The 15,429-nt window shown below is 42.8% G+C and overlaps 1 protein-coding gene across 9 annotated transcripts in view; it reads left to right on the plus strand.

The window, feature by feature from the left end:
• The first annotated feature begins 292 nt into the window (after positions 1-292).
• Trim37 (tripartite motif containing 37) overlaps positions 293-15,429 on the plus strand; it is a 134,830-nt gene continuing 119,693 nt past the window's right edge. For 4 of the 9 annotated variants that reach the window (XM_059271448.1, XM_059271449.1, XM_059271445.1 and 1 more), the window contains exons 1-3: positions 295-670; positions 3,441-3,542; positions 15,059-15,099. In XM_059271448.1, coding sequence (XP_059127431.1) covers positions 650-670; positions 3,441-3,542; positions 15,059-15,099 — 164 coding nt within the window. In that variant the 5' untranslated portion in view covers positions 295-649. Of the gene's footprint in view, positions 671-3,423; positions 3,543-15,058; positions 15,100-15,429 lie in introns of those variants that run through there. The other 5 variants (XM_059271450.1, XM_059271443.1, XM_059271444.1 and 2 more) reach the window with 5 other exon arrangements.

A 15,429-nucleotide genomic window follows, 5' to 3' on the forward strand; every position in this document is an offset into this window, starting at 1 on the left:
GCTTGGGGGCGTGGCTCCAACTAAGGACCCCAAGCACACGAGGTGGCCGCAGTCTTCCGGGCGGTAAAATCTGAGAGCCCCGGGGCCTCGCGCCGTCTCCAGGCACGCCTCCCGGGCGCACGGCCTCCCCAAGTCTCGTGTGCCGCGCGCACCGCGGGAACCGGGGCCCGCCTCTCCTCGCCCGCCCCGCCCCTCCTCGCCCGCCCCGCCCCGCCCGCCCCGCCGACTGCGCGTGCGCGCCGCGCTCGCCCGGCTGCCGCGCCTCTAGCTGCCCTGGTTACGGTTGGTGTTTGCGAATTCTCCGCAACGCCGGTTTTGCCGCGGACCGGGCCGCGGCCGTTCCACACGCGCGCGCCGCCGTCACGTGGGCCGAGGCTTCCCACGCGGACACTGGCCGGTGGCTGAGGCGGGAGGAAGGCGCTGCGGCTACCGCTAGCCCTCCCTCACCGCCCCAGGGCTGGCGCGCGGATAAAAATGGCGAAATGGGGGGTAGCCGGCGGGGAACCTGACGGGATGGGGCACGGAGGTGGCACTGTTGTGGGAGCCTGCTGAGGTGGGCGCAGTTGACCTGGCCACCTCGGGCCGGCGGCGGACAGCGCGGACCACGGACTCCGAGGGTCGCCGAGGGCCCTGCCGAGAGCTGGAGGCAATGGACGAGCAGAGTGTGGAGGTGAGGGGCGTTGCGGAGGGTGGTGGCTGGGCTCCCCTCCATCGCCGAGCCCTTCCCATCCGGGGCGCCATGCTCTCGCCTTCCCTGGGGGAGGCAGCCTCTGCTGGTCGCCAAGAGGGAGGCTGGCCCCGTGGTTCTGCTGCCCTCAGGCTGCCAGGTGCTGAAGCTGTTCCGCAGTCAGGTGCTGAGAGTTTGCAGCGATGCCTTGGCACCTCGGCTCGTCTCGGTTTGCAGGTGGAGCCTCTCCAGAGCAAAATTGCAAATTCATCGGAAGGGCTTGCCCCGCTTTCTCGCCACGACTTGCTCAGAATGATTAAACATTTTTCACCCTCAGCGGTACATTTTGTAGGATACACACGCACCTCTCCAATATTCTACTGTCTTAATGGCTGGTTTCCAGCACTGATTCTTATGACTGCATGGTTGGGATATTTCTATAAAGGCTAGAAGCATCAAAAATGATTGCCTTTTAGGGATACAACTATGCTATGTAGTAATAATTAAAACTTGAACCTTTCAGTCACTAAAATACTATATAATTTGCTTATAAAAAGTAAGGGGGTCGGACATTGGTGGCGCATGGCTTTAATCCCAGCACTTGGGAAGTAGAAGCAAGCGGATTTCTGTGAGTTCGAGGCCAGCCTGGTCTGCAGACTTGAGTTCCAGGAGAGCCAAGGACAGCCAGCTAAGGCTACACAGAGAAAACCCTGTCTCAAGAAAAAAAAAGGGGGGGGAGAGGGGAGCGTAACTTACTGAGCACTTCACTTGAAATTAACCCAATTCACCCAATGGTTTTTTTTTTTTCTTCCCAGAGCCATTTAGAGTCCACATCTCTCAGGTTCCGGCTTGCAGTCATGATTAGCATCATGAGTAATTTTCTACTTAATTGCTTTTGTGAAAGTTGTATAAAGGTTTTGTAAACTTTTCTTGATTTTAGGAGGGCTTAATTCTTATGGGATGGAGTAAAAACAAACGTTGTACTGCAAAAATAAACTTAAAAATACAGTAACAATATATTTAGCAGTATTTTTAGTTCTTTTAAAATTTTTAACTTGTCAGTTACTTTCAAGATAGATTCCTCTGAAACTTGTGGAGAAGAATGGTGTTGTGATTTTTTTTTTCTGTTTACAACTTTTAAAAAAGTTTTCTGTTTACATTTTTTTTATTGTTCACTAGATGTCATAGAAATGACACTAAAATTTTTAGTGGATGCAGATTCTCACATATTTAGTTGATTCCATCAGGACAGAAATTCAGATTCTAAATTAGTTTCTCTTTGGGCCGGAGTACTTTGCCACCAACCTAAATATCTTTATAAATATTTATTTATTTTGAGTGTGTGTAGATAAGCATTCATTGATGTGCTTATGTGGCGGTCAGGACAACTTGGAGTCAATTCTCCTATATTGGGGTGCCTGGGATGGAATTCAGATCTTCGGGCTTGGTGGTAGGAGCCTTTGCCTGCCGGGCCACCTTGATAGCTCCTCTTATCTTTTTAAAAATTTCCTCTTGTTTGGATGTCATGGCATACACCTTTAATTCCAGCCCTTGGGAGGCAGAGACAGGTGGATCTCTGTTTTCTAGGCCAAGATGGTGAGCATAGGGAGTTTTCAGGCCATCCAGAGCTATGTAGTAAGACTGTCTATCTCTTACAAACAACAACAACAAATTCTCTCTTGTAATTACAGAAGCCATCCCTCTCCTTTGTGGAGAAGTGAAAAGTTGTCATTGTGTATTTAGTCATGGAGTCTTCCTTTATTTCGGTTACACGCACACCTCTTTTTGTACTATTAAGTATTTCTACATGCTATATGTGTAATGGCCATAATTAACCTAATGTACTCCAGTGAAAGTATTCCTATATAAAATATATGTTTGCGTTTCTTTTTTCTTTTTTCTGGTTTTTCGAGACAGTGTTTCTCCATGTGTTTTGGTGCCTTTCCTGGAACTCACTCTGTAGCCCAGGCTGGCCTTGAACTCACAGAGATCCTCCCAAGTGCTGGGATTAAAGGTGTGCTCCAGGCCCCTTGGCACATTTTGTTTTTCTTATTGTGTGTGCGTGCGCGCGTGCACGCTTGCTTGCTTCAGGGTGCAGGTGTGTGTGTGTGTGTGTGTGTTTATGGTGCACAGATGGAGGTCAGAGGAGACCCATTGGTGATTACATTCCACCTTTAGTTTGAGACTGGGTCTCATTGGCCTGGAGCTTCACCAGTTAGCCAGGCTAGCTGGCAGTGAGCTTCCAGGGATCTGCCTGTCTCTGCCTTCTGTCTTGCCATAGCTGGGATGGCACACACCACCACCACATTGGATTGTACCCTGATTCTGGGGATCCTAGATTCTTATGTTTTCAAGGCAAGCACTTCACTGACTTACCCACTTTCTTAGTCCATATGTTTTTCTAGAACCATCATCAAGCTTATTAAAAGACAAGCATGTTTTCTAGATGTTCTGACTCACCAAAGTTCTGATAGGGAGTATAGTTAAAACTGAGGCCTTATCAGCCCCAAGTAAGTGTAAATGCTGAGTGAATTTTCTTTCTCTTTTCTTTTTTTTTTTCTTTTTCTTGAGACAGCATCTCACTGAGTAGCCCAGGGATACCTGGAACTCACTGTGTATAGTCTCAGAGTGACAGAGATCCAATTGCTACTGCCTCCTGAATGCTGGGATTAAAGTTGTGCACCACTATGCCTGGCCTTGATTGAAGTCTTTTTATAATGCTCTTTACTCTTGACTTAGTGTAATGTGGGCACCGGATGTCTTTTGTTTTCAGAGCATTGCTGAGGTTTTCCGATGTTTCATTTGTATGGAGAAATTGCGGGATGCTCGGCTGTGTCCTCACTGCTCCAAGCTTTGTTGTTTCAGCTGCATCAGGGTAAGTTGTATTTCTTTCTATGTGCGTTCAGTTCTTATTGTTAACTGTTTTGTTTTGTTTTTGTAAGACAGGTCTTACAGTGAGTGTAGCTCTGGTTGGTCTGGAATTCACTATGTAGACTAGGTTGACCTCAAATTCAGAGGTTCATCTGCCTCTCTCCTGAATGCTGGGAATAAAAGAGAGCGCTATCGTGCTTTGTGTATTTGATTTATATATGCTGTACTGTAAGTATTAACCATGTTCCTTTTTCTTATTGTGTTTGCATCCCTTTAAAATGTTTCTTTAATAAATGTTTCTCAATAGAGCATGATTTTTTAAATGTCAATTATGTGTATATGTGTGTTGCTTGCATATATGTCTGTGTATTATGTGTGTGCTGTGCTCTTGGAATCCAGAAGAGGATATTAGATTTCTAGGGAGCAGAATTACAGAGAGTTGTGAGCTGCCATGTAGGTGGGTAGAGATTGAACCCATTGGGTCCTCTGGAAGGGCAGCCAATACTCTGAGCCACTGAACCATTACTCTAGCCCAATAGCACCAGGTGGTTTTTTTTTTTTTTTTTTTTTTTTTGGTTGGGGAGGAGTGTTTCGAGATGAGGTTTCTTGTGTAGCCCTGGCTGTCCTGGAGCTCACTCAGTAGACCAGGCTGGCCTCCAACTCAGATCTGCTTGCCTCTGCCTCTAAAGTGATTAAAGGCATGCACCACCAATTTGTATTGCTTAAGTATTTTAGAGGTGAATAAACAATAAGTTATGACATCTAAGAAATGTTCAAAGAAAATGAGTATGTCTAGAAGCAAAGCTTGCTGTAATTTTAACTTATTTGCACTTTTAAAAAGTACTACACTTATTTTATTTTTTGACAAGTCTCTTTTCTCTTTACATAGGCCAGTCTAGCCTGGAACTTGATACGTAGACCGAACTGACCTTGAACTCACATAGATCTGCCTGCTTAATCCCAGCACTCAGGAGGCAGAGGAAGGAGGATTTCTGAGTTGGAGGCCAGCCAGGTCTACTGAGTGAGTTCCAGGACAGCCAGAATACACAGAGAAACCCTGTCTACAAACAAACAAACAAACAAACAAACAAACAAACAAACAAAAACCCCAAGCAATTTTTTTCTCTATTTTCTTATTTTCCTATAAAGGACAGAATAGGGCTGAAAAGATAGCTTAGCAAGTCAAGTACTTGCTTCCAAGTATGGTGATCTGAGGTCAGTTCCACAGCAGAAGAGGACCGACTAGTTCAGGGTGTCCTGACCTTCACAAGCACACAAGGAAAAAGAAAAATAGAGAGAAATGTCCCTTTGTCAAAATAGTTTCTGTAACACTTAAACGATTTTCTTCTAGTCACAGGACTGGCAAATATTGGAGCTGGAGTAGAATCCAGTGAGTCTGTTTTAGAGCCTGCATTGCTACTAGTATGTGCAGGTCTAGGTTACATATGAAACTAGTTCTCACCTTGATTAAGCGGGAAATTTAATCTTTATTAGTGTTGTTTCCTTAGCTATAGCATTTAGATGTGTAATTGGCCTCATGACTAGTTGGGAAATAAATGAAACAAGCCAAAGATAATTGAAAAATTAGAAGATATTATCCACTTGTGAAGTTTTATTCTAGTAGTTTATCACCCAGTCCATGGTAGTTTACATTATGAAACTGCAGCTACAGAGATTAATTGGTTTCCATCACTATGGTGAATACTTAGTGGAGTCTATCCAGACTGGATTTCTTTGATGAAGGGTTTGAGGGTGCTTGAAAGTTTTGCAAGTGAATGTGACCTCTGGTGATTGTGTTGTACCTGGTTGATTGTTTCTTTGTTATCTGTTCCTTTCCTTTCTTTCTAGATGCATTTACTTACTGGGAGAAATTAGATTCACTTTTGCAGCTCTAGCTATCATCTATATATGAGTCCTGCATCTAGTCCTTTAGCATTGAGTTTATTTATTGTGTGTGGTGGTGGTGTTTAAACCCAGGTCCTTGTACATGGTGACCAGCAAGCACTCACTTTACCACTGAGCAATGTTTTTAGCACAGTATTGACTTTTAGATGTCTTACTTCATTTCCTTCCAGAATCTTGAACTTTACTCAAGATAAATTGTTGATGTTATTTTTTCAAACTGACCCTGCTGTCTTTTGTTTTGCCTATCATTCAGACTGGAAACCTTGGACAGCAGTGATTTTTATGTCAGTTACTGTTAGTGTCCTTTGTATCTGTCCTACAGCTTTCCATTAACATTTGGGAGAGAGAAGTATATCTCTTCATCTGTAGATGATTTATTTTCTCTTTCTTTCTCTTCTTTCTTTTCTGTTTTGGTTTTTTTTTTTTGTTTTTTCGAGACAGGGTTTCTCTGTGTAGCTTTGTGCCTTTCCTGGATCTCGCTCTGTAGACCAGGCTGGCCTCGAACTCACAGAGATCCGCCTGGCTCTGCCTCCCGAGTGCTGGGATTAAAGGCGTGCGCCACCACCGCCCGGCTTGTTTTGGGTTTTTTGAGACAGGGTTTCTCTGTAGTCCAGGCTGTCTTGAAACTCGCTCTGTAGACCATGCTGGCTTCGATTTCACAGAGATCTGCCGGCCTCTGCTTGCTGAGTGCTGGGATTAAAGGCGTGCACCACCACTGGCGAGTTATTTCTTTACCTTAAGTCCTTGCTTATCTCTAGTTCACTTTATATCCTTTTACCATATTACTGTCCCCATAAGTGTCATTTTCTCTGTCAGAAGCCTTGGAAAGTTGAAGGGTAGGGTAGTTGCAGAATATTAGCCTTGTGTTCTGGCTCTCTGGATCTGATCCCAACCTTTTTTTCACTGTGTCATCACCTTACTCCAGAACCTGGGCTAGCCTCAGACTCAGTCTTCTTGCCTCTACCTCACCTCCCAAGTTCTAGGATTGTAGGCAGATATTCCTACACAGGATTATCTTGGCTTTTTTTTTTTTTTTTTTTTTAATAAATTTTGTATATGTGTGCTCACAGGTATGTGGAGATCAGAGTCAACTTTGGAAGTTGGTTCACTGTGTTGAGGCTGATTATCTTTTGTTTTTGTTGCTATGATCCAGGCTAGCTGGCCTGAAAGCTTCTGGGCAATTGTCTCATCTATGCCTCCCATCTTCCCATAGAAGTGCTGGGGTTACATAGTTACAACCCCACATTCAGATTTTTACATGGGTTCCAGAGGGTCAGCTCTGGTCATCCAGCTTGTGTGGCTCATGCTTTACCTCCTAAGCCATCTCCCTGGCCCCTATCCTGGTCCCTATAAATGAATGTAGTATTCATTTATTTATTTATTTATTTATTTATTTATTTATTTATTTTTTATTTTTTTGGTTTTTTTTGAGACAGGGTTTCTCTGTGTAGCTTTGCGCCTTTCCTGGAACTCACTTGGTAGCCCAGGCTGGCCTTGAACTCACAGAGATCCGCCTGGCTCTGCCTCCCGAGTGCTGGAATTAAAGGCGTGCGCCACCACCGCCTGGCCTGTAGTATTCATTTATAACTATTAGTTGCTTGCCTTTTTGACATGATTCATTGACTTCCCTTGTATGTATGTGAATATAAGTGCTATGAAGAAAAAAAATAAACAGGGTTTCAAAATTGCCCTTTTGTTAGCCATTTTAAATATGGTAGTCTGGGAAGTTCTGAGGAAATAATATTACAAAAGTGATCTAAATGAAATGTGAGAGGAAATTATGCAAATATCTGGGGTAAGAAATCGCAGATAAAAAAGTTAGAAAGGACAAAGAGCAGTCAGAAATATTGTTGATGTGTTGAGAAAGAGTCAAAAAGCTGCTATGGCTAGAGCAGGGTAGATTGTGAGAGGGTTAGGGACAAACTTAGAGAGAAAACAAAGGGGGTGGGTAGGGAATTTGGATTTTGTTTTTGTTTTTTGAGTCAAGGTTTCTCTCTCTAACCCTGGCTCTCCTGGAATTGGCTCTTTAGACCAAGTAGGCCTCAAACTCAAGAGAGTTCCACCTGCCTCTGCCTCCCATGTATAGGGATATTACTTATCCATCAATTCAGTATAACTGATTCTTCTCTTTAGCTATGAAGTATAAGTAAAAACACCTCAAGTATTAGAGAAGGGATGTTTTGTAGACAAAGAAGTTCCTGTGTGATAGGGCATGGAGGGACCACATAGGTAAATACACAAATAATGATTCCAAGAGTGTAATATGTTGCAGCAAGTGGCTTGTTTTACTGGGAGAAAGCAGCATATTACAACACACACACACACACACACACACACACACACACACACACACACAAAGAAAAAAATAATAAAACAAAACAAAACCCAGGGCTGATAAGATGGCTCTGGGTAAATTCCAAGCCTAATAACCTTAGTTCGACTCCTGGAACCACATGGTAGGAAGAGAGAATGTACACATACATGCCCAAAATAAAAAGTATAAATTTTAAAAAATGGTCTAGTCACTTCTTATTAACAAGGCTATTGCCTAGCTATGTAGTATATACCAATAGATAAGTTATAAAATGTTAGAAATACAGTGAAAGGGGAAAGTATGGCTTGCTGCAGGAGAACTTGGCAGTTATCCTGGTTAGGGTTTCTATTACTGAAGAGACACCATGACCACATCAACTCTTATAAAAGAAAAACATTTAATTGGGGTGGCTTACATTTTCAGAGGTTTAGTTAGTCCATTATCATCGTAGCAGGACAGGCAGCATGCAGACAGACATGGTGCTGACAGCTGAGAGTCCTACATTTTGATCAGCAGGCAACAGGTAATGAATTACTGAGATACTGGGTGTGGCTTGAGCATATATGACATCTCGAAGCCCGCCTCCACAGTGACACACTTCCTCCAACAAGGTCATACCTATTCCAACAAAGCCAGACCCCCTAATAGTGCCACTCCCTGTGAGGCTTATGGGGACTAATTACATTCAAACTACCACAGCAGTGGTATGTAAAATAGTGTAGCTAAGCGTGGTGTTTAAATTCTTGCCCACAAAAGACTGAGTTAGGAATCTGTAGTGTTTGGAGTTAGCCTGAACTACATAATGAGTTCAAGACTAGCTTGGGGTATGTAGCAAAATCCTGGCTGAAAAAAACCAAGGAAAAATGTGTGGACTTCCTGGAAAGCTCAGGACGAGAAGTGTCATAGAAACTAAAATCTAAATGGTGAGTGGGATTTTTCTAGTTGAGCAAAGTTTGATGAATATGGTGAATAGAGAAGGAAACATTTAAAGGCTTAATTTACTGGATCATAGGATGTGACTGAAGAGGTGTAGCTGGACCACTTCTTGAAGGGAGGTATGGGAAGCTAAGTTTTTAGTAGATGAGTGGTCTGCTCAGAGGAAGAAACCTGACCCCAGCTTCATTTGTGTTTGAGGGCCAAAGAAACTTTGTTCAAGATTATTAAGATAGAAGGATTCTTTTCTGTTTGCTCTGCCCTCTTCCCATCCTAGCTTTCTTTGCTAGGGTCTCACGTAACCCAGGCTGGCCTCTGACTCACTATGTAGCCAAGCTGACCTGTTTCTGTAAGTTTCTCCCGTCCTAACTCTGCAGTCCCGTATTTCTCCGGTCCTGCCCAGCCCCGAGGTCCTCAGCTGCTTATAAAGTAATTACACAGAGGCTTATATTAATTACCTATTCTATGGCCTGTTGGCTCAGGCTTCTCGCTAGCTGTCTCTTACAACTTAACTCAACCCATGACTATTAATCAATGTATCACCACGTGTTCTATGGCTTTACCTGCATCCCATTACATGTTGCTCCTTGGATGGATGGCGGTTTGGTGTCTCCTCCCACTCTCATTCTCACTATCTCTCTTGAATTTTCCTGTCTGGCTCCATCCTGCCCTGCCATAGGCCAGTGCAGCTTTTTTATTAACCAATGGGAGCAACACGTATTCACAGCATACAGAAAGACATCTCACAGCACTTCCCCTTTTCTAGCTAATCAAAAAGGAAGGTTTTAATTTTAACATAGTAAAATTATATAATAAAACGGTTATCAAGCAAGAATTACAGTTACAATATCTAGTCTATTTGTATTTGGCAAAATTAAAGAAAATTCTATTATCTGTCCTATTTTGTGAGTCTAAAGTTTTATATCTAATTTATCTTTTATCATGACTAAGGAAAAATTATAACTAGTCTTCAACTCCATCAAAGACCCCAGAAGGATATAATATTACCTAAGGAAAGAGGAAGTTGCATTGCAAGCAACTTCAATAATTCTAAAATGACAGAAACATCTGGCTACCTGGACAATCATCCAAAGTTCCTCTGTAACATTGGGGCATCTGTCTTCAGCCTACAGGCCTAGAGTCTCTGGCATAGCTTATAGTGAAGGCAGAAATTTTAAGGACCGTTTCACCCATTTTGGCAAAGTTCATCAGTCGCTTCTCCCTTGTCCTATACAATGTCTGGTAGTTTCTTCTGTGAAGCAGGAACCTGAAGGATCATCTCACCTTGCAAAATTTAGTGGTCACCTTCCTAACGAGGACTATGGGGGTCTAGCCCCTCCATAGTCCCCTCCCAGGGTCCAGGAAGAATCTGCAACCAGCTGATAATCTTTGATGAAAAGAAATGAATCTATGTACATGAAACACCTTAGTCCATATACTTTATTATTCTGTGTCAGTTACAAGCTTATATTCTGCTCTCATATTTAGCTCATTTCTTGCCTGATTTCTCTCTACACTTATCTGCGGTCCCCTCTAGGTTCTATCTTAATTCCTTCATCTAGTTCTGCCCCTTCCAGGTTCTCATCCATCCTTGTTCTTTCCCATGTCATCTCCTCTCCCATCTCCTTCTCTCTCCTCATCTCCTTCTCTCTCATCTTGTTCTTCCCATCTGGCTCTTCCTCATCTTCCATCTTGTTCCTCTAGTACTCTCTTCTAGCCCTTCAATCTAGTTCTTCCCCATCTCAGTTTGTTCCTCTCAAGTTCTTACCCCATCTAGTTCTTCATTCTCTTTTCTCTTCTCTTCTCTTTGCCCTGGAAGTCCTGGTATATATACACTTACAAGCAGTATTCCCCTTGGCAGTGCAAAGCCAGGCTTCCAGGGTCAAACAGAGGGGTGATAAGAATCACATAGAGGGGCAATAACCGTTAATTATCATTTTGCAACACCCAAAGGGAAGTGACCAGTGGGGAAATGAATTAACTAAAGGCTAAATTCGGGTAATAACTAAGAAGAGGGATCTTATGTGCTCAACTATAGTCTTAAATGTGATTAGTAGAAAATGTTAAGAATCTATAAGTTGGGTCTGGAGAGATGGCTCAGTGGTTAAGAGCACTGACTATTCTTCCAGAGGTCCTGAGTTCAAACTCCCAGCAACCACATGGTGGCTCTCAACCATCTCTGGCGCTTATAATAAATAGCTAAAATCTTAAAAAAAAAAAAAAAATCTATAAGTTGCTAGGTCAATGGGAGAAAATAAAACTGTCTTCGTTTTTCCCTGTGGCTCATATCTGTCAAGCTATCTGCCATTTTCCTGCAGGGTGGGGGAAAGTGTGCTCAGTCACTAGGCAACCTGTGTACAGCTAAATGCCTCTGGTGATAGTTAAAGGGAGATCTGGAACTAGAGGTAAGGTTTGGGAAAGGAGGAAGTAAAGCTTAATTGGCACATCCGCCAGGCCTTCTCAAACAGGTAGCCTGGATGCTTAAGTCTGTTCTTAGAGAGTACAGAGGTATCTCTGATAAGGTACTTTCCTCCATCTGGGCATGGACCTGGCCAGATGCTGCCAATGATGATAATTACAGGGAGGCTTGAACTGGGGTTCTGGCTGAGCATAGACTGTCAGCGCAGAAGGTTATCTAAATATTCCTAGAAGTGGTTAGGTAAGGAGTTAGAGGTCTATAAAGTTAATAAGGATGTAAGAAAGGAGGGTCCGAGCTAAATTGTGTAAAGCTATTACTTAACATCCACCTGACCTAGGCGCTGTCTCCTTGTGGAATTTATCTTAAATCAGGAGACCTGCATGTGTATAGTTATTACTGCTAGTCCTTGAAAGTGGCCAAGGGAGATACCTGATTCAGAGAAAGCCTTTCCTGAGGCTGTTCTCCAAATACCTGGAATGTGTATGTCCAGAGAGTGATCAGTCCACACTGTTAGCCCTTCTTAGGGAAAAGTCAATTGGGAAAAACTATGAAGGCACACATGATTTTCATAACAGAAGACAGCTGATATATAACAAGCCAAGTAACACCAAAAACTCCTTGGAATTTGGCTTCCTCTGGAGGAATTCCCTGATCCCTCCAGGTAGTGACTTTTTCCATAACCAGCTGAGTTCTTATGATATAATTCCTGCGGCCCGCAGCACCTTCCTATGGGTCCTGCGTCCTTGTCAAGCAGTCTAGGCAAGACATTTTCTTGACCAAATGACTAACTTTTGCCATAAAGAAAGCAAACTCCATATGGAGTTTCTTCGATGCCATCATCCCCAGCCATTCTAATTGCTTGAGTGTTTTTCTTTTCGGTTTTTTTTCTTTCTTTTTTTTTTTTTTTTTTTTTTTTTTTCCAAGACAGGGTTTCTGTGTAGTTGGGTGCCTGTCCTGTATCTCGCTCTATAGACCAGGCTGGCCTCAAACTCACAGAGATCTGCTTGGGCTCTGTCTCCCGAGTGCTGGGATTAAAGGCATGTGCCACCACCACTTGGCATTTTCTTGTTCTTTAAGGTTTTCTTAGGAATCTCACTTAATGTTAAAGCGCTTATCTTTTATAGGTGATCAAAGTGAAAGTAGGCTGTGTAGGATTGTTTACCTCAGATTGTATTTACCAGATAAAACAAAGTTTGAAACTCTTACATTAGTGTTTGTTTTTTTTAAATACTGTGACAGCACACCTGACTTAAACACCTTACATTGGGAAGGGCATATTTTTGGCATCCTGGTTGAAGATACAGTCCATCATGGTGGGGTAGTTATTGTGATGGAAGCAGATCCAGCCATGTCAGCAGGAATGTGAGGGAGGTGAATGCTGGTGCCAAGCTCACTGTCCTTTTTCCTTCTTATTTTATATAGGGTCCCTGTCCATGTGATTTGTGCCATCCCACATTAGTCTTAGGTCTGTCTTCCTTAAACCTCTCTGGAAGTACCCCTCACAGTCATAGCAGAAGTGTGTCTTCTCAGTGGTTCTCAGTTTAATCAAGTTAATAATTAAGAACATCCGCTATAGCCATTAACAGGTTTATAGAAATGTGTTTATATAGCTGGGCTGGTGGTGGTGATGATGCACGCCTTTAATCCCAGCACTCGGAAGGCAGAGGCAGGCAGATCTCTGTGAGTTCGAGGCCAGCTTGGTCTACAGAGTGAGATCCAGGACAAGTGCAAAGCTTACACAGAGAAACCCTGTCTTGAAAAACAAAAAAAAAAAAAAAAAAAGAAAGAAAAAGAAAAAGAAATGTGTTTACAGTCTTAATATCTCTCTGTTTTAGATGTATTCTTTTTAAATTTATGTATATGGATGTTTTATCTGAATGTACATCTGCACATCAGAAGAGGGCATTGGATTCTATAAGACTACAGTTATAGATGGTTGTGAGCTGGCATGTGGGGCCTGGGAATTGAACTCCAGGACCTCTGGAAGAGCAGCCAGTGCTCTTTTTTTTTTTTTAAAAGATTTATTTATTTATTATGTATACAGTGTTCTGTCTGCATGTATGACAGCAGTCCACAGTCCAGAAGAGGGCACCAGATCTCATTACAGATGGTTGTGAGCCACCATGTGGTTGCTGGGAATTGAACTCAGGTCCTCTGGAAGAGCAGCAGTGCTCTTAACCTCTGAGCCATCTCTCCAGTCCGCAGCCAGTGCTCTTAACTGCTGAGCCATCTCTCCAGCCCAAGTGTATTCTTTTATTTTAAGTATATGAATGTTTTTCATGCATATATTTCATGTGCACCCACTTGCATGCTTGGTATCTGAGGAGGCCAGAAGAGGGCATTAGAGATTACAGTTGTGAACCACATTTGTAGGAGCTTGGACTCGAGCCTGGGAACTCTGGAAGAGCAGTTAATACTTTTAACTGCTGGACCATCTCTCCAGCCCCCAAGTATTTGTTTTATGTATGGGTTACAACTGTTTCCATTCAGTAATAATTTTTGTTGATGTCTTTGAGACAGAGTCTTGCTGTGTAGTCCTGGCTGGCCTAGAATTCACAATGTAGAAGACACTGGCCTCAAACTTGTGATCCTACTGTTTCTACATTCAGGTTGCTAGGATTAGGGGCATGTTGTCACCACACTGAGCCTCAGGAGTAATTTAAAAGATGAAATTATGGGCTGGAGAGATGACTCAGCTGTTAAGATAACTTGCTGCTCTTCCAGAAGATCTGAGTTCCTAGCATCCCTCTTCAAGGGGCTCACAACTGCCTGTAACTCCAGCTCCAGGGTATTCAATACCCTATCTGGCTCCCTCAGTCAACCCATGAAATTAATAAAATTTGGGCTTTTTATTACATCTATCTTAATGGTGTGTGTATGGGAGGGACAGCATATGGAAGTCAAAAGACAATTTATGCAAGTCAGTTTTCTCTTCCCACCATGTAGATGAGGAGAGTTGGGATTCAAACTCAAGTCTTCAGGCTTGCCAGTAAGCTTCCTTACCCTGCTGAGTCATCCAGGTTAGGGTTTTTGTAGAGATGTTATTGTCTCCAGAAACTTTTGTTTTTGTTGTTTGAGACAGGGTTTCTCTGTGTAGCTTTGTAGCCTGTCCTGGAACTCCCTTTGTAGACCAGGCTGGCCTCGAACTCACAGAGATCCGCCTGCCTCTGCCTCCTGAGTACTGGGATTAAAGGCGTGCACCATCACACCGCCCAGCTTGAAACTTTTTTATAGTTGTAAGAAAAACCAGAATTTCTGGGTGTTTTAATTACCAAACATTATATATAAGACTTGAGGAGGACCGGCCCTAGTGCTTACTCGTGTTTTTAGGTCTGATTTACATGCCCATAATATGTACCTTAGAATTAGTTTGCTTTTTACAAAGTAAATTTAGTACTACCTTAAACAACGTGGTTTGTAATTAGTTAGGAAAAAAAAATCATTGTGGCTTATTTTTTGAGGGTAGAGTGACGGCATTACTTTTTTTTTTTTTTTTTGGTTTTTTCGAGACAGGGTTTCTCTGTGTAGCTTTGCGCCTTTCCTGGAACTCACTTGGTAGACCAGGCTTGGCCTTGAACTCACAGAGATCCGCCTGCCTCTGCCTCCCGAGTGCTGGGATTAAAGGCGTGTGCCACCCACCGCCTGGCTGACGGCATTACTTTTATAAAGATTACATCTTTTGTGAGATCTAGCTAGCTCTAGAATCGCTTGCTTTCCCTATGGGAGAGTAGCCTGTTAACTATTTTGGGATAAATTCTGTCCCTTTGAAAATTTGTTCCTGTAATGATAATGATGAGAGAGAGAGAGAGTAGATTGCCTGTTTATTTCTGTATCTCTAAAATAAATTTAGGCACTAGAGAGTTAAACTCATTAAATGTAGTTTGTAATGATTAGATCTATAAAGTAATGGTGTTTTTGTAATCAGAATTTAATTATTTTGCCTCCTTAGCGCTGGCTGACAGAGCAGAGAGCTCAGTGTCCTCATTGTCGGTAAGTGTTTTTGCTGTTGATATATATGGAAAATGGTAAAAGAAAGGACAAGCCACGGGGGCAGTCAGAGGATGCCCTGGGATGTCCAGAGGCAAAATTCCCCCTTCCCCCTCCACCCCTGCAGTTCTCCACATTTCTTTTCCTTAGGGGATAAAGTTGAATAAAAAATGATGAGTAGATTTGGAAACACAAGTGCAGAAACTGTCTGTATGTCTGACCAAATTTCAGGTTTGAATGTAATTTCAGGTTGAATGTGTTATTTGTGGTTGTAGTGCTGTGCCCTTGTTTTTCTTACATAGGTTATTGTGTGACTTCTTAACTTTTGAATTT

This window comes from Peromyscus eremicus, chromosome 8a, assembly GCF_949786415.1.
Source record: "Peromyscus eremicus chromosome 8a, PerEre_H2_v1, whole genome shotgun sequence".
Lineage (NCBI taxonomy): Eukaryota > Metazoa > Chordata > Mammalia > Rodentia > Cricetidae > Peromyscus > Peromyscus eremicus.